General features: G+C 41.2%; 1 protein-coding gene across 5 annotated transcripts in view; it reads left to right on the top strand.

Moving 5' to 3' along the window:
- FAM168B (family with sequence similarity 168 member B) overlaps positions 1 to 18,900 on the top strand; it is a 37,507-nt gene that overhangs the window by 5,704 nt on the left and 12,903 nt on the right. For 3 of the 5 annotated variants that reach the window (XM_039488765.1, XM_039488766.1, XM_039488764.1), the window contains exons 2-4: positions 1,487 to 1,567; positions 10,594 to 10,677; positions 11,079 to 11,186. In XM_039488765.1, coding sequence (XP_039344699.1) covers positions 1,498 to 1,567; positions 10,594 to 10,677; positions 11,079 to 11,186 — 262 coding nt within the window. In that variant the 5' untranslated portion in view covers positions 1,487 to 1,497. Of the gene's footprint in view, positions 1 to 1,059; positions 1,107 to 1,486; positions 1,568 to 10,593; positions 10,678 to 11,078; positions 11,187 to 18,900 lie in introns of all 5 variants that reach the window. The other 2 variants (XM_039488763.1, XM_039488767.1) reach the window with 2 other exon arrangements.

Raw genomic sequence — 18,900 nt, 5'->3', positions numbered from 1 at the left:
GTTAGCTAGTGAAGCTACACTGGCCAGTTTAACTCCCTTACAGTAGTAAAACAGTAAGTCTTCAATGCTGCAGGTAATGTTTTAGTTACTGAAGCCCTTTATTTAGCTTCATAAACTTTCTATACTCAAAAGTTTTGTGACAGTTTTGGGCCTAAACTAGTAGTGTCCCTTCATATAACATTTACAGGTCAAGCAATAGAGGGAGAGAGGGACTCAAGGATAATGGAACGGTTAGTTCTGGTAGCATGCCTCTTTTGCTACCAGATATTTTAAGTGAAGGATTGGCACTAATGGACAGAAAAGAGGAGACATACCTGCAAACATATTTAAAACAGAGGACTGGGATAATGTGCCATACTTGGAGAAACTCAGTTTTTTAAAAATTAAAAGCAGTACAATTAACTCAACACATAATCTTGTTTCTAAAAATCTCTAATAAAGAAAAATTTATCTTTAGAATGTGCCAAACTGACAGTTTGAGACTAGAATCCCTTTTAAGTAGAAAAATTAGTGAAGCTTCCTTGCAGTCTTGTTAATATCTCAACCTTGACTTACAGTATCAGCTCTAGAAGTGGGAGCATGGTTTAGCTTCTGTACCTGTTAAGCTTTTTACTTTTCTACTAATTATAGCTACTTTTGAGATTTGGGCACTTATAGTACTGATGTAGACTAAACTTGAACATATGAATTGTGGTGCTGTTTTCATACTAATTCTGAGCCATTTAGTTTAGAACCTTTTTTCCAGCTTTTTTTTTTCTTAGCCTATTGATGCTTCAGGAATTTAAATTTGAGAGATTAGAATCCCATGCCAAAGAGATTCATTTATTTTATAGCCCTTACTCCACACTGCCAAGAGAAGCAGTAGCAGAGTATGTTTGGGTATCACAGATGTAATCTTACAGTAAAGGAAGAGAGAGAAACAGGAGGAAGAACATCCGAAGAAGTGGGTATTCACCCACGAAAGCTCATGCTGCAAAACGTCTGTTAGTCTATAAGGTGCCACAGGATTCTTTGCTGCTTCTACAGAACCAGACTAACACAGCTACCCCTCTGATACAGGAGGAAGAACGTCAAGATTGAGATGGAGGTGCACATAAATGGAGAAGGCAAGGCTAGTGGGAAGCTGAAGCAGTGTTTTGATGGTAGTGAATGCTAGTTTGAGACAATTAAGTGGTTTTATATTCGCTTGGAGAGCAGGGGATATGGGTACAATTTGAAAATAATACACTCGACTAGTGGGGAAATACTTTGCCCATTAGTAACCACTCCTTTAGTGGACTCAGGGAAAAAAACATTCTTAGAAACTTTTATACAGGAGCAGCACAAGTGTGTTTCTCTAGCTGCACTTTAAAATGTGGATGGCTGGACTGGGTGGCAGAATTGTGCACTTTCCTTCCCACCAATTGTATTTAAACTCCTACAAGGATTGTAGGGACTCCATATGCCTGCCTAAGTAGATCTGATTATGTTCTTGTTTCCTTTTCAGTTACTGAAATCATGAATCCTGTTTATAGCCCTGGATCTTCTGGGGTTCCCTATGCAAATGCCAAAGGAATTGGTTATCCAGGTAAACAACTGAATTTCTATCTTAAGTTTCCTTTCAAAGGGATGCCTGTGGGTTGTTCATTATAACCCTGTCAGTGTAGACACTCAGGTGACTGACTTGTGAATGTTTCCATGCCTTCTGATAACGTTCACTCGCCAAGTTTATAATTTAAGGATAGATCACCTTGATCGATCAGTCCTTCATCCCTCATATAGATTGCGCCAATCACATCAAGACTAGATGGGACATTGATTGTGTGTTGTATTTTGTGTTCGTTAAACTAGTCTGGAAAAAAGTTATCTTAAGGGCTGTAACTAAATTTAAAATTAATGACCTCTGAAAGGAAACAATTGGGTCTACTATTTCCCCATTGTTGGCTGAAAATTTCCTTTTATATCCTGCAGTTTTTGTTTTAGACATTGGCATTTAGACATTTGTGTGCCATAAATACAATACAAAAATTGAGACAGAGTGCCAGTGCCAAAGATTTTTAAACAGTATTTTTAGTGATGCCAAAACTATGGGGTTCTGTTTATTTCCCTTATTTTTTTTCACCCCTGTTCTGAGGTTTTCTTTCTGTTTCTCATCCCCAAGCCTTCCTCCTTTCTCACAACTCAATGCTTAGTTTGAGTAGGCGTGGCTTCTGAAGCCTCCAGGAGTTCAGAAGTAACATAAGACCATTAGGCCTGGTCTACACTACGAGTTTATCTCGAATTTAGCAGCGTTAAATCAAATTAACCCTGCACTCATCCACACAACAAAGCCCTTTACTTGGATATAATGGGCTCTTAAAATTGATTTCTGTATTCTTCTCCGACGAGGGGAGTAGCACTGAAATCGACATTGCCATTTTGAATTAGGGTTAGTGTGGCTGCAATTCGACGATATTGGCCTCCGGGAGCTATCCCACAGTGCACCATTGTGACCGCTCTGGACAGCAATCTGAATTCGGATGCACTGGCCAGGTAGACAGGAAAAGCCCCGCGAACTTTTGAATTTCATTTCCTGTTTGCTCAGCATGGAGCGCTGATCAGTACAGGTGACCATGCAGTCCCAGAATCAAAAAAGAGCTCCAGCATGGACCGTACAGGAGATACTGAATCTGATCTCTCTATGGGGAGAGGAATCTGTTCTATCAAAACTCCGTTCCAAAAGACAAAATGCCAAAACATATGAAAAAATCTCCAAGACCATGATGGACAGAGGCCACAACAGGGACTCAACACAGTGCTGCATGAAACTTAAGGAGCTGAGACAAGCGTACCAGAAAGCCAAAGAACCAAATGGATGCTCACGGAGGGAGGGGCGACTGATGACTGTAGCTATCCCACAGTTCCCGCACTCTCCGAAAACCATTTGAATTCTGGGCTGAGCTCCCAAAGCCTGAAGGGTCAAAAACATTGTTGAGGGTGGTTCAGGGTATATGTCGTCAGCCCCCTCCCCCCACCACCCCTCCTCCCATGAAAGCAAAGGGAAAAAAAACGTTGCTTGCCTTTTTTCAATGTCAGCATATGGCTACTGGATGCTGCTGGCAGACACGGTGCTGCAGTGCTACACAGCAGCATCCCCTTGCCTTGCAGACGGTACATTAGGACTGGTATCCGTCGTTTATAGTCCCGTGGGTGCTCCTGGCTGGCCTCAGTGAGGTCGGCCGGGGGTGCCTGGGCAAAAATGGGAATGACTCCAGGTCATTCTCTTCTTTAAGTTTTGTCTAATGGAGAGTCAGTCCTGCCTGGAATATCATGCCAGCTGGAGGCTTCTGCCTCAGGCTGCTCTCCCAGTCAGCAGCACCGCGTGGTTGCGCCTATCCCTTGCTACCAGGGCTCACAATCAGATACTTAGACCTCTACATTTTGCTGCAAATAAAAAATTTAACCTGCTGTTTAGAACTGTCCCCCAACATACATATCCTGGGACATTTTGTATTTTACCAGTGTCAACCAAAGGCCCACACACAAATGGAGATTCAGTTCTGCCTGTGCTTCTATCCTAGTACTTATCACAGATTTCCATTTTCAGCTATAGGCTGAGCAAGTGCAGAATAGTGGTTCACTCTACTTTGCTGTAAGCCAGCCGCCCTCCCCTCCCCCCTTTGATCTCTACTTGCAGAGGCAATAAAATCAGTGTTGTTTCTTATTCATGCATTCTTTATTACTTCATCACACAAATGGGGGGATAACTGCCATGGTAGCCGAGGAGGGAAGCAACGGGTGGGGTTGTTGCAGGGGCACCCCCTAGAATGGCATGCAGCTCATCATTTCTGCGGGATGTCTGGGGCTCTGACCCGGAGCGTCCGTTTGCCTCTCTGGTTCTTTAGTAGGCTTGCCTTATATTCTAGGCAGGACTGACTCTCCATTAGACAAAACTTAAAGAAGAGAATGACCTGGGGAGTCATTCCCATTTTTGTCCGTGCGCCCCCGATGCACCTCACCGAGGCCAGCCAGGAGCACCCATGACAGCAGCAGACGGTACAGTATGACTGGTAACCGTCTTTGTCAACTTGCAAAGCAGCAGATGGTACAATAGAGCTGGTAACAGTCTTTGCTAACTTGCAAAGGCAAGGGGATGCTGCTGTATAGCACTGCAGTACCGTGTCTGTCAGCAGCATCCAGTAGACATACGGTGAGAGTGAAAAAAGGCTGAGCGGGCTCCAGGATTGCTGTGCTATGGTGTCTGCCAGGGCAATCCAGGGAAAAGGGCGCAAAATGATTGTCTGCCGTTGCTTTCACGGAGGGAGCATTGATTGACGACATTTACCCATAACCACCCGTGACAAATTTTTGGCCCCATTAGGCATTGGGATCTCAACCCAGAATTCCAATGGGCGGGGGAGACTGCGGGAACTGTGCTACCCACAGTGCAACACTCCAGAAGTCGACACTAGCCTCAGTACATGGACGCACACCGCCGAATTAATGTGCTTAGTGTGGCCGCGTGCACTCGACTTTATACAATCTGTTTCCAAAAATCGATTTCTGTAAAATCGGAATAATCCCGTAGTGTAGACATACCCTTAGTTAAGCCTATCCAGAGTTCAGTGAGTGTGTGTGAAGCGAAGAAATATATAAAAGTTTTTTTTCTGTCATGAAGTATTTCGAGTGATTATTCTATTAAATAACTATAGATATGAGAAGTATAGACCTTTTAGGGCAGGAATTGCTCTGTACATGATTATTTTTTGTTGCTTTGTCCATTCTGCTTTTAAATGTTCGAAGTGATAGGATTTATAACTTCCATTGAAAACTGTTCTCCAATTTAACAAGTGTTACTGTCGGGAACTTGTTTTAGTTTCATTCTGTTTGTTTATATGCTGTTCAGTCATACTAAATTCATTATTTGTGTTCACATCCTTCAAATATTTATAGGTATTTGTATCCCTGCTTAGCCAAATTATGCATAGAAATAATTAATCTCATAATTAAATTTTTTCAATACCCTAATTCTGTTGCTCTTCTCTGAATCTTTCAGTTTACATATCTTTCTTGCACTGCGGTACTGTTGTTATAATTGGGCCTACAGATTTACTGTAATTGCAAGCTCAATTGTAAAAAGTATGTAAATTTGTGAAATGTCACAATGACCTATAAAAAGCAAATGTTAATGGAATAAATACAAGAGAGAAAGTTAATTAGTCTGAACAAGAAAAGCCTCCTGATGATCACTCAAGGACCCTTAATATCACTTTTGGAAAACAAAATGTGGAACTGAAAATTAATAAACCAAAATTAGTGTGTCAAATATTAGATTTTAATTAGTGGACAATACAACAAGTGGGAGGGCTATTCCACCCATCTTTCCCTGTTTGGGTCCTGAAAAATTTTTTTTGGCGGGTGGGGGGAGGGAGGAAATAGGGAAGCACAAATTGAGCCTTCTTGAGTGAGTTTCACTATCATGGCTGCCACCTGTACTGTCTCCTGGGGCCTCGGGCCTTCATCCTAATGAAGAGGGATGTCCTGACCAGACCAAGCTAGAGAGGGATCCAGGTGACACCACCATCCCTACCAGTTACAGCTGAATTCCAAATACCACCAGAGAGAAATCCAGATCAGACTTTAACAGCAGCAGCAACAACAGCTCCAACCCATCTCCACTAACTTCTCCCATCTCCACTAACCCTCTAAGACTGTCAAACAAGGGTTTTTCCTTTTAAAACTCTCCAGCTAAAGGGAGGGGAACAAAAAAGTCATTAAAATAATGAAAACCTTACTTAATACTTTATAGTTCAAATGCTTTACCTGTTTTTCCCTTTTTTTTTTTTTTTTGGTATTTCTAATGAAAGATTAAGGATTTTTAGTGGTGTTTTCCATGGTACAAAGCAGGTTAAAGTCTTTGTATACCAATCCCCAAACCTTGGTTAACACTTCAATGTTGGACAGTGACTGGGTTATGTTAACATCTTTTGGCCCTGTACTACATCTGAATTAATATAACACTGCTCTGAACTGAAAGTAACATTCCAGATGTGATGTATCGACTGCATCTATTGCCTATTCTTCTTCTAAATATTATGTAGACTATGACCAGGAAATAAAATTATGGTTTTTACAGCGCCAGGAAAAACTAGTTAGTCCCAGTTTAAGGCATTTTCTGTTTTAAAATCTTTCATGAATGCACACCACACTACACTTCATCTCAGTTACTTGTTCAAATTGTGGTTATGTAAGGCAGTGGATTTGTAGATTAATTCAGGCTTGTACAACTCAAAACTTCAGTGAGTGCAATATTAATATGTAATTTATAATACTGACCTTTGGAATGTCTGTATACATTTTGGTTCGGTATATTCTCAAAGAAGATATATATGTCATGATTCATTTCAGTTTAAAATTGTATAAATAAAAGTCAAACAATTACATAAAAATGACAATGCAAAGTTGTAGGCTTGAAGCATTAAAGCAATCAGAAGCATGCAGAGTTGCAGATTACGTGTCCAGGTCCATTTGTTCTTACAACATTCTGTAGCAGAAGATCAATTTTGGTGTAGTGGATAGACCAAGCCTATTTCTCAGTTCTGAATGAATGTATCTAGAGTTTGAGAAGACTTGTTCTATACTTGCTGAACCCGCTGGATACTGATGCAGTTTTTCCCAGTTTCTCTCTGAACCAGGTTTAAGCTGGTATTTACCAGCACCCTATCCTAAACTAGTTTTTCCATGGGAAATTGCCAGCCCTCACTATAACAAAGTTCATGTGGCTAGTAAGACTTAAGGTTATTGAAATAACTTAAAATAATAGTTCAACAGTTGCTGTACAGAATATTGCAGAATTGAACGGCTATAGAAAGTCTTTGAAAAACTTTGCCATCATTTTCATTGGTTATTATATTGCCTACATTAATTGATGCTAGTTAATTTGCTTTTCATCCAGAGTGCATGATTTTAGTCATGATTTAACTCAGCAAGCAGCAAACATTTAAATAATTGATTTTTAATTTGTGTTTTGCATTTGTACTTCAGTTATTTTGCTAAGAAAAGGTTTATTTTTGGTTAGTATAGCCATAAAAACATATTTGCAACCAAATGTAGTCTTTACAACACTACATTTGATACTTTTTGCTAACTAGGGGCATACAAGATACTCGCACACCCTTGTTTAAGCAATTCTATAGCTAAACATAAGTTTATTCAGTCTAGTTTTTTATGTTTATTCTATTAGAAAATGGTGAATTATGTATTTTAGATTTTTTTTTAACTTAGAATTTGTCAGGCTACGTGAGATGGAAATTGGAATTAACTTACAAAATCAGTATTTTAAAATTTTTTGTTAAATAAAATTACCTTAAATGTGCTGGATACATAAAGAAAAAGTTTAACACATGTTTAAAACTCATTTAAACAAAGGAAATATTAACTGTTGTTAGTGAGTTGATTATTTCTGATCACCAGGGTGCATAGTGGGATTCAGAAGCACCTGAGCAAGAGGTTGCTGGACTCCCATTCAAATCAGTGGGAGTTATTTAGGCTCTTGATATGCTTAAGTGCTTAATGTGATTTTTAAAAGTGCTTATCAGTTTCCCCATGATACTGATTGCCTTTGTAAAGCACTTTGGGATCTATGGATGAAAAAGGTAACAGGTAGTTGGTATTATATGCATCTTTAGGTACCTAAATACCTAGGGAAAATCTGGCCCCTCTGTACTTCGTTTTTAGAATTACTAGATCTCATCCCCTTCTACTTTCCTTTGTTCATAGATTGGAAGAGAAAAACAAATGTTGCTGTTCTTTCAACAACACAAAAAAAACCCTCAGTTTCTCAACTGTGAATGAACTAGTCCAAATATAGAGTATTTTGTCTGCATCTGCTAGCTAAACTGAAGCCAGAAGAAATTGAAGCAAAATCTTTACTGTATAGGAGAAAGTACATACATTTGGAAAATGTATGTAGTTAAAGCTGCACCCTGTAAATCCATTAAAACTCGATAACTCTCTGATGTAGCAAATATAATTGATTTTAGTAGATTATAGTACATTTAGTTAGTAACCTAAATTGTCAATTTCATTATTTAATTTTAAACAGGACACTAACCTCAGAACTTCTACTAATGTTTTCTTTTCAGTGTTTGAATATATATTTAGTGCCAAGCTTTGTTTACTGGTCTTATTTAGCCTTGTGTTGTATGAATATGGATTTTTCATATTTCAGTTAATCATTCAGGGAATTAAACAGGATGAATTAAATTAAATTGCTAAAATGACTTATAAAAATCACATGTAAATCTAATGCTGTAAAATGGTATATTGACAGATTAAATTAAATTACTATAGCTTGTCTAGTTCAGGTTTAAAGGGTACAAAACATGCTCTGTTAAGTAACTGATGGAGGCTGGGATTTGTTTAATTAAAGATAAGACACTTTTAGTCAGTACATGATTAAAACATCCCTGGCTTCCTTTTTGATAAGACCACTGATTCTTTCTTCAGAACTGCTGAATTTAGCAGGATATTTTGATGCTGAACTGGTCTCTATTTTTAGAAGGCACACTTTATCTAAAGGCACTGATGTCTTCATAAATACCAAACATATGGAAAAGGGTTTTTTGGGACTAAAGCTGTTAAGAAGGGTACTTAGGCAGGATTACAGTAACAAATGAGTAGTCAAGAATGGAAACGTTTGGTTTAAAGACTAGTGGGTTGTGGGGAGAAGTTGTTTAATCTGCTACTTATGTTGTGCTGTTTGTTTATATTTCACATGAGTAATTTCCTCTAGGAGTGTCTTGTTTTAGCTCAGTAGGAACTCTTACTGTGGAGCGAAACCTATAAAATAAGGACAGAGGATTGAAAAGCTCAAACAACCTTAAATAGCGGTGTTATGTGGCAAGATATAATTAAAGCATTTGGTTTTTAATTAACACCTGAAGTCAGTGAAATAACATAGTGGTGTATCCCTCAGTCAATAGTTGACACTGTGGATAAAAATATTTTCTTTTAAATAAAAACAAATAATCATTTTCAAATCAGATTTAAAAGAAACTTTCGAAAGTTTGAAATTGACAACGTATATCAAGACCTAAAATTATTATCGAATACAAAAAAAGCAGTAATGTTTGCTGCCAATTTTTTAAGACAGTCAAACCACTGAACTGATGGAAGTCACTGACTAAACACCTGGAAACAAAGCTTGTTGAAGTGACAAACAAGCTTTTGCCAGCAGTACCCTCTACTACAGATGCAGAAAGAATATTTTCTTTCCAGTTTATTGAATGAAACAAATTGAGTGACTGGTTCAAAGTTAAGAAACCAGTTGGGAGTTGAAAAAGCAAGAGCTTTTTTTCCTCTCCAATCTATAAATAAAAACAAAGCGAGAGGATGAAAGCTGCTAAAATCTTGAAGGACATGGGGCCTGAAAACAGTCACTTCACTAGCTGCTGATATTTCCTTTGTTTAATCATTTTTTAAAGGAAAACCATGTTTTGATGATAATTTCTTATGCATCCAGCACATTTAAACTAATTTTATTTAATAAAAAGCTTAAAATGCTGTTTTTGTGCACTTAGTTGCATTTGAATTTCCATCCAAATAGAGCTTGACACAAATCACAAGTAAAAAGTTATCTAATAAAGAAGAAATGCATCCTTTTCTAACGTAATCAGAAATGTAAAAATTAAGAATTTGAATAAAGGTAACTGAAGCAGTTACTGCTTAATAAGTGTATAGATATAGGTATCCTCCTGGTTATCAAAAAGAAGCATCAAATTTAGCGTAAAGGCTGTATTTAGTTGTAGGTTAACATGTTTTAATGGTTACCAACCAAGGAAAATAACTACAAAATACAAATGCAAAACACTATTGAAATGGATGATTTAAATCAAGGTTTCCTGCTTGCTGGTTTAAATTACCAATTTTAATTATTTAAATCAGTCCACCCTGATGGTCTTTCACTACCTGCTATTATCACCTTAGAACTTGGTTCCTGTTTTTCTTGACATTGGTTTAGTCATGGTAATTGTGTACATCAGTGTCAAGGTGTCAACACAGCATTTTGCCACTCTGCCAGAGTGAATCACAGATTGTAACTGCTGAGTGTCATTGTGGGTGGTTGAAATGATAGGAGTATAACTGACATCTAAAAGCAGAGACAAATCTAGGTGAAATAAAAACAAGATATTTTGGAGGGTTAAAGTTGGCTTTTACTGTCCAATTTGGGAAACTGTGATCCAGGAAATGAGTTGCTCACACTTGTATATCTTCTCTTTACACAGTGAAAAGGGCTCACTCTGAGTTCAGTAGCCTTAATGCATTTCAGTGTTCGATATTCTTTTGGATTATTTAATATTAAAGATTGCAATCTGATTGCAGTTACTAGTGAGCTGGCTAATTCAGATTTTTGCTGAAAGTGTGTTTGGGGAGCAGGGGGTTTGAGAAGTGGGAACTGTGGCATACTACACTTTTTAGCTTTTCTTCTCAACTAGTAGTCAGATGAATTTTGAAAAATTGCAACTTTCGTTGATCTTTAGTCAAAACGTGTCATGCACAACAAATTCTCTGAGAACAAGGCACGTTGTATTGCTTTTCTAGAAAATAACCTGGAATTATTCTCTTTTGTCATAGCTGGTTTCCCAATGGGCTATGCAGCAGCTGCCCCAGCCTATTCCCCCAACATGTACCCAGGAGCAAATCCTACCTTCCAAACAGGTATGCATAAAATACTTACTGCTTAGAAATACTCAAAAACCTTTGTCTCTATTAGAAGCATTTAAAATTGGGGGTGAGGAGAAATGCATAACAGTTTTCTTTTACTTTGAAAATAGCATAAAATGGTGGCCTTCCAAACTAACCAGTGACTTCAGTTTTTGCATCTGGGGATGTTTACACAGTGTCCACATGCAGTCTCCTGTTATAGATAAGGAAGGACTTTAACTTGTTTTTGGGGAGGTTTGAGTTATTTAGTTGCAAGAGACAAGTATTAGATAGGTAGTTAAAATCCTTACACAAATTTTTGATTACATCTTTCACTAGTCCCTTCTGACCTGATCCTCTGGATATTGCCCTTTATTTCCATGTCCCTCAGTAAGTCTCTTCCCTTCCTCTTTCAGAAAGGCGTCTGGAATATACCCTTTTATCACCTCCTCTGATCTTTCACCTCCTAAATTCTACGTGCCCCTTCCTACCTCAGGATCGTGCCTGTCATGCACCTGCATACGGTGATTGTCCAACAATTCTAGCAACAGGGTGAAACAGCTATGATTCTGGACAGCTTTACTGTTGTGTTCCTACTGGGTTGTGGGCAAAGAGCAGTTTTTAGGAACAACACTCTCATACTGCTCAGCTAAGGGGCAGGCAGGAGGAGGGATTTGGGGAGGAAAAGAAATGCACAGGGGCCAACGAACAAAAGTGAAAGAATCCCTGGAAGAATCCCTCAATGTGATGAGCATGCTATTAATATTGGAATAAAGGAGAAACTTATAGGAGCTGTTAAATTCATCTCCGATCGCAACAGAAGGATACACTCGGAAAGGGAGCCAGAGACTTTTTCAAAAGGGATATTACATACAGATAAGAAATTGCTTACTGTCCTTTGTAAAATATTATGGCTTGCATTAATCTACATTAGCAATGAAAGGGAAAGGAATAGTGGAGAAAAAGTAGCCTGTTTATTCATTTGCATATTGCTATACAACTTCTCTAGGAAAATGTAGTATTTATTGATTGATGTGTAAAGCATACCAAAGATGACTGGGGGGTGAGGGAGAAGGGGGGAAGAGAAGAAGGAGAGGGCAGGATGGAAGGAGAGGAATTTGTACGAAGAGCCTAATTCACAAATGGGTCACGTAAGTGGTTTCATTTACCACTGTAGCGCCCACTGCTGTCGGAGCCTGCCATCGCTTGGTTCTTCATCTCCTGCACCCTGCTGACCATTGCTTCCATAGCCTTGTCCTCCAGCTAGGTCACTTCTTTCAAGTTGTCCCCCCTTCTGGAGTAACAAAAGTCCAACCAAAGAATCTACACCAACACCAGGGCTCTTGGGCTACATTGAAGTTCCCTGCTCTTCACCCCTCTTCTTGGGGACTGCAGAGTTCCTTCTTTGCTCCTTTAGCTGAGTACTGCCTCCCATGGTTTTTTCTCCTGGAGGCTCTTCTTCCAAGCAAGTTTCCTCACTGCCTTTCCTCCCCAAGGACTCCAGCAGTTTTCCCAAGGACCTCTCTGCTCAGGGGTGGCTCTGGATTTTGCCACCCCAAGCACGGCAGTCAGGAGGCTTTCGGCGGCATGCCTGCAGGAGGTCCGCCGGTCCCGTGCCTTCGGTGTACCCACCGCCGAATTGCTGCCGAAGCCATGGGACCGGTGGACGTCCCGCAGGCATGCCGCCGAAGGCAGCCTGACTGCCGTCCTCACGGCGACCGGCAGGCCGCCCCCGGTGGCTTGCTGCCCCAGGCTCGCACTTGATGCGCTGGTGCCTGGAGCCACCCCTGTCTCTACTTCTTACAGGCCCTGTTCCAGAGCAACCTAATTGCTCCCTGTCTCTCCAGCCTGCCTTCCCCAGGCACTTCCCAGAGAGAGGAAACTCTTCCCTCTGAGTTCTCTTCCCTCTTTATGTAGTTCTCCCTGACCTTTTCATAGGTGGGATCATTGGTTGTAACTGAGTCACCAGATGAGAATGAGCTGAAGATTAAATGCTGTGTCCCAAGCCAAGCTGAGCCTAATTACTCTTAAGGGCCAGCCAGCCTGGACAGGTCAATACAGTGTGATTCCACAATAAGTTTTTTCAGCCAATGTAAGCTTAACTAAGCTTAATTTAACTCTTACTTTTACCTTTTAAAAAACTGTAAGTGATGCCTGACATTCTGCAAACCGCTGTTCTAGAAGTAGACAGTAGCTATTAGGTCCTCTGGCCCTGGGAAGCTTGTCATTTGTACTATTCATGACTCTCATTACATAAAGTATGGTTGTAGTTACTCCTGTAGTTCAATATTCAGTAATACCATTCTGATTTTAGTTTTTGTCTATGGACCTTCAAGAGCTCCTCCACTTGAATCCATTATGGGCCAGAATTTCAGAAGTACTCATGTACTTCTCCAAAATTGGCCCTGAATGTCTAGCTATAATTTGTGGAAAACAATATATGGTACCTAGGAATATAGTTTGGTCCTCTACCCTTCATACGAACAACTTCGTTGTCTCTACAAGGAAGTTCTAAAGTGTTATTCTGTTAGCTTCCAGGGACAGCTCTGTCAAATAGAATGTAGTCATAAAGCCTTACAACCGAGAGTAATTGTCAACTCACAAGACTTGGAGAAGTGACTTTAAATTTAGGGGGTAACAGGAGAACCTTATTTCTCACAGGGCAAACATAGCTGTTCTCAGACTTTGTGACAAGTCAGTAAGTACTTACATAGTTATTGCTTGGAAACATGGTGCTTATTTGCAGGGCTATGAGTTTTAATAACTCATCAACTTGTCTCTCACTTATAGAAGAGAATGGCACAGTTTGCTAGGGCAGAGAGTAAGCAATCTTTAACTCCTAATTGTGCACAGGTTCTATTTATAATAATAATATCACTGTACATGGAACTGGACAGTGGTTTGTTTGGCACGTCTCGGGTCCCTGCCCTGAATTACTGTCTAAAGGCACAGCAGGTGGAGTACTGGTTTCTGCTTGCCTTTGTCAGTTGGATCTTGAATTTGAGGCAGGGTAGCTTATAAGCTTAACTTTTTTTCTTTAAAAAAAAAAAAAAAGCACAGAATCCCACTAGACTACCTTATTTGTTGTCTGCAATGAAACCAAGGCCTCCAAGCCTCCAGTATATTGAGGTGATGAACTGGTCATACTGAACTCCAGCATGTCAGATAGGGTACTGTGTCTCTGGAAACACAGAATCTGGGAGGTGCAGAGAGGTACAGCAATCCTCTGATACATCAGTGCCAAAGTCCTTGACTCTAGGCAGCTGTGAACAGAAACCAGAAGACACCTCCCCAGGCAGGGGTAGCATTTGGCATGGGAATAGAGGACCCTAGATCAGGGGCGGGCAAACTTTTTTTGGCCCGAGGGCCACATTGGGTTTCAGAAATTGTATGGAGGGCTGGTTAGGGGAGGCTGTACCTCCCCAAACAGCCAGGTGTGGCCCGGCCCCTGCCCCCTATCCAACTCACCCTGCTTCTCAGCTCCCGACGACCCCCTGGAACCTGTGCCCCATCCACCCCCCGGCTGTCTGTCCCCTGATGGCCTCCAGACCCCCCGCCCTTAACTGCCTCCCACCACCCTTAGCCAACTCCCCCCCTCCTTCCTGACTGCTCCCCTGAGACCCTGGCCTCACCCAACCACCTCTTCTCCCTAACTGCTCCCCACCACCCCATCCAGCCCCCCTTCCTTCCTGACTTCTCCCCTGGGACCCTAACCTCACCCAACCACCACTGCTCCCCACCACCCCATCCAGCCCCCCCTCTCCTTCCTGACTGCCGCCTGCCCCAGGACCCCGGCCCCATCCAACCACCCCTTCTCCCTGTCCCCTGACCTCCCCCGGAACCCCCACCCCTGACTGCCTCCTGCTGCCCCATCCAACCCCTCCTCTCCTTCCTGACTGTGCCCCCCCCGCCTACCCTCCCAGGACCTCTGACCCATCCAGCCACCCCGTCCCCTGCCCCCATTCAACCCCTGTTCCCCGCCCTGTGACCGCCCCACCCCTATCCACACCCCTGGCCCCTGACCACCCCCTGAACTCCCCTGCCCTCTATCTTGCCCCCTCCCCTGCTCTCTGCCCCCTTACCACGCTGCCTGGAGCACTGGTGGCTGGCAGCACGGCTGCACCAGGACAGGCAACTGCACTGCCCGGCTGAAGCCAGCTGCTCACCGTGTAGCACAGAGCGCTGGGTCAGGCTGGGCTCTGCAGCTGCACTACCCCAGGAGCTTGCAGCCCCACTGCCCAGAGCGTTGCGCCGGTGGTGCAGTGAACTGAGGCTGCAGGGGATGGAGGACAGCAGGAGAGGGGCTGGGGGCTAGCCTCCCGGGGCAGGAGCTCAGGGTCTGGGCAGAATGGACCCACGGGTCGGATGTTTGCCCACCTCTGCCCTAGATGAAGCTATCTTTCAACATGCATTGCTGTTAAGTCCTCTATGGCTGAAATTTCCTCAGTGATAGCTCTACATCCTGTATGTACAAGGCAGGAGACAGGGTGTATTTGATTTAAATCATGATTTGATTTAAATTACTAATCCAGAAGACTCAACTTAATCATGGATTTCTACATAAAAGTGCATTCTTGTTGCTTGTTATAACCTTAATACATATTCTTCACAACTCAGATGTAGGTTTCATTTTTAGAAGGTACACAGTATACATTTTTAAAGTGATTTATTTTTGAAAACTTTTCAGATTAGTTTTACAGCTATATCAGAAAATAAATGAAATAACCAATCATTCACCAAAGGTAATTGAAGCAGTTCATCTCCCACTAACTTCATAAATATCTATCTCCATTTCAACAGGTTAATCATTAATATTTGGAGGACTTTCTTGCCATGCTGTATTAGGAGGAGAACATCACCAGACAGACATTTAAATTGTTTTATTTAACTAAAACAACAGCGTTATGTATTCTGGATTTTTTTCTTCAATAGCAAACACATGACTTCTTGAATTTAGTTAAACATTCAAGTTTTTTAAAATCAGGTTTGGTTTTGTTAAAAATGTTTAACTGAAATATATTTTTTTTAAACAAAAATTAAATCCACTGTCTGCCAGGTCAACATGAGAAACTTAAAATATTGGCTTCTGCAGCTAACTCAGTTGTCTTCATCTTCCTTTTCCTGTTTGCTCATAATCTGGAAAAGAAACACACACTTTCCTGCTTTTTCAGATCCCAAATATTTTCTCAATATGGAATTAATTAGTCCAAAGGAAGAAAATATTCTTTCTACACCAGCAGAAGAAGCTACTGCTGTTAAGTGAGATTATCACTTCAACAGTCTCTGAATCCAAGTGCTTAAGTGACTTCCACCAGTTCACTGGTGTGACTTTCTTTAAAAACATCATCAGCAAATATATATTTCTTGAATGGTTCTTATTCCCAAACTGGGTCTCTTTTACGGCTTGCTGACATTATAGATTTTCCCTACTAGTGAGAGAATATGGTAGATCTCAAATCAATGAAAGTTACACTCAAAGACCTCAAGGCTTCTGGAATATGCTGTCCAAACAGTTTCACTTTTGTTTCTACTGCCTGTCCCTCCCTTCTCACATTTATCTCCAGACTTCTTCTCCTTGTCCAGATCTATTCTGCCCCCAACAATCTTCTATTCATTGAACTTTTTGAAACTTTGCACTTTTAGAGAGAGGTAAGGGATTGACTCTGTGTACACAAATTTGCAGAGGGACAATAGGGTTGAGGTCTGTTATTTCTCACCTCTATATATTATTTATTTTAAAACATTTTTGCTATTAATAAGCATGTTATCTCTGGAGATACAAATCCATAGTTTGAGAACTGCAAAACTAAGCATCTCTGATGGTATCTTCTACTGAGTCCCATTGAGTAGGTAGAAAGATTAACCTAAATAATCTATACAGAAGCCCCTGGAACCTCATAAAATTGGGTCCCTAATCCATGAACTATTAGAACTCATTTACAAAACTTTTCTTAAACATTATATATTGTCTCATACTACAGAATTAGACTTTATAATCCCTATTCCATGAGGAGATATCTTTGAGCTATAATGTATCTTAATTAAAACGATCTTTAGATAGGTTTTCTCCTCAAAGTATTTTATCAAAAAAATCTGATTTAAAAAACTGATTTTTTAAAATTAATTAATTTATTTAAAATCATTTATTTTTATCCACCCTGGCAGGAGACCTGTCATCCATGTCCTAGTCAAAACTCTTATCACTGTGGTGAGAAATACCTATGCCTTGGAGTGTTAAGGACCATGGAGATAATTTAAGAGCCCTCTGTTGTTTAGTTTTAATATCCAGGTCCTGTTGCAACTCTTTTTATAGTGGTTCCAGTGAGTGCTGCTTTGTAGGCGTCTTAGCTTCTCCTTGAAAACAAGGAGAAGAAGCCAGAAGCACTGTAGGCCCACAGATGACAGGAATTGGTTCTGTGAACTGCTAGTTCTCTGCAGATAGTGTTTTAAGAGCCATTGTGTATGTAGATTTGGGCTCTAGATAGTCACACACAATCAAGTATAATTATCCTATATAAAAATAAACAGCATATGATGTACTTACCAAATTAAGGTCTTGATTAATTTTTATCCGCAGCTCTTCAGTTTGTTCTCATTTAATATTTGGCCTCTTGTCTTCCTGACATGCTTTATTGAACGGTTAGATCTAAGCTTAACTTGCGACATGTTTATTACAGTAGAACTTGTTCTACATTTGATGAAGGAAATATTATTCACTTTTGTAGGCAATGATTAAAACTGGATAGAAGTACCTCTTTGTTTACCATCCCCAAGCATACCAATTTTACTGAAAGCTAACACCATGAGTTCCTTACTGCTGAATGGGGAAACTCGAGCTCTTCTTTCAGAAGTAATAGTCAGCCATCATTTTTGGTTACTTTTTAAAAATCATTTAGAAACTTTTAAAATATTAAAAAGTCCAGATTTTTCTACTTAAGACAAATAGCTTCATTAGGCACTTGATATTAATCAGAAGTTCCTGTTTAGAAGAAAAAAAAATCCCCAGGAGGATGACAGTCACCAATCCCTTGCGAGTCAGTACATTAACATTTAATATCCTCTTTATTTGAAGCAAATATTTAAACTGCACAAAACTGATAAAGAAACTCAAGTTTTAAGTAGCTGCACATCTATAACCAATGGACTTTTAACGTCTAAGGCAAGATGGACCAGTCACTGGATTTTGTTTTTGGTACCCGTTGATGGCTCTCTTAGAGTTAACACTGAGCACTTTGCATCAGCTCCGTGGAGCCATACCACATGAGGCAAGGCCAGAAAGTTCCCTTACTGGCAGGGGCGGCTCTAGGAATCCCGCTGCCCCAAGCAGGGCGGCGCGCCGCGGGGCGCGCTCTGGCGGTCGCCGGTCCCGCGGGACCTCTGGCAGACATGCCTGCGGAGGTTCCGCTGGTCCCGCGGCTCCGGTGGAGCATCCGCAGTCATGCCTGCGGGAGGTCCACGGAAGCCGCGGTACCAGCGGACCCTCCGCAGTCATGCCTGCTGGAGATCCACTGGTCCCACGGCTCCGGTGGACCTCCCGCAGGCATGACTGCGGACGGTCCGCCGGAGCCGGCTGCCGCCCTGCCAGCAAAATGCTGCCTCAAGCACGCGCTTGGCGCGCTGGGGTCTGGAGCCAGCCCTGCTTACTGGGAATGCCAATTATATCATTCAGCATGTGTGACTTGAGGCCTTAGTCTTTTCCCTCTCCCCTCAGAGCAGTCAGTCCAGGGCTGTTCATAGTATGGCCCCACCTTCCATTGGCAGAGGTATGCACTGCTGACAGAGGGTGTTCATATTCTAGCCTCTCCCAATTAAGGCCCAGTGTCAGCAGTTATGGTGCTGCTTCTCACTGTTCTCCTGCATACCCTGTCAGACATTGACTCCATTATCCTAAGTCTCCTTACCCACTGAGTAGGCCCAAGGAATCTCAGATCTACCTTTCAGTGTATGGGGTCTGAGCCGAAAGCATATGCCTCAGTCACTGCATAACTGGGTAATAACTGCGTAGCTCCTAACACGCCCGAGAGGGAGGCTCACTTCTGTGGACCTCCCGAGATGTGTAAAAGCATTGTAGTGGCATCAAGCCTTTTATGAATCTATTTTTAAAAAGTTATAAGAGATCATTAGGAGCTTGTCTACACACACACATTGTATAAAGGTCTTTATTATTGAATACTAATAAAATGTAGGTACACAAGTGCCATTTTTAAAATGGGATCTAAGCTCTTAAGTGACTAATGT

The sequence above is a fragment of the Mauremys reevesii genome, linkage group 9 (assembly GCF_016161935.1).
Source record: "Mauremys reevesii isolate NIE-2019 linkage group 9, ASM1616193v1, whole genome shotgun sequence".
Taxonomy (NCBI): domain Eukaryota; kingdom Metazoa; phylum Chordata; order Testudines; family Geoemydidae; genus Mauremys; species Mauremys reevesii.
Note: the sequence above shows the minus strand (reverse complement) of the source record. Positions and strands in the feature narration are given on the sequence as shown.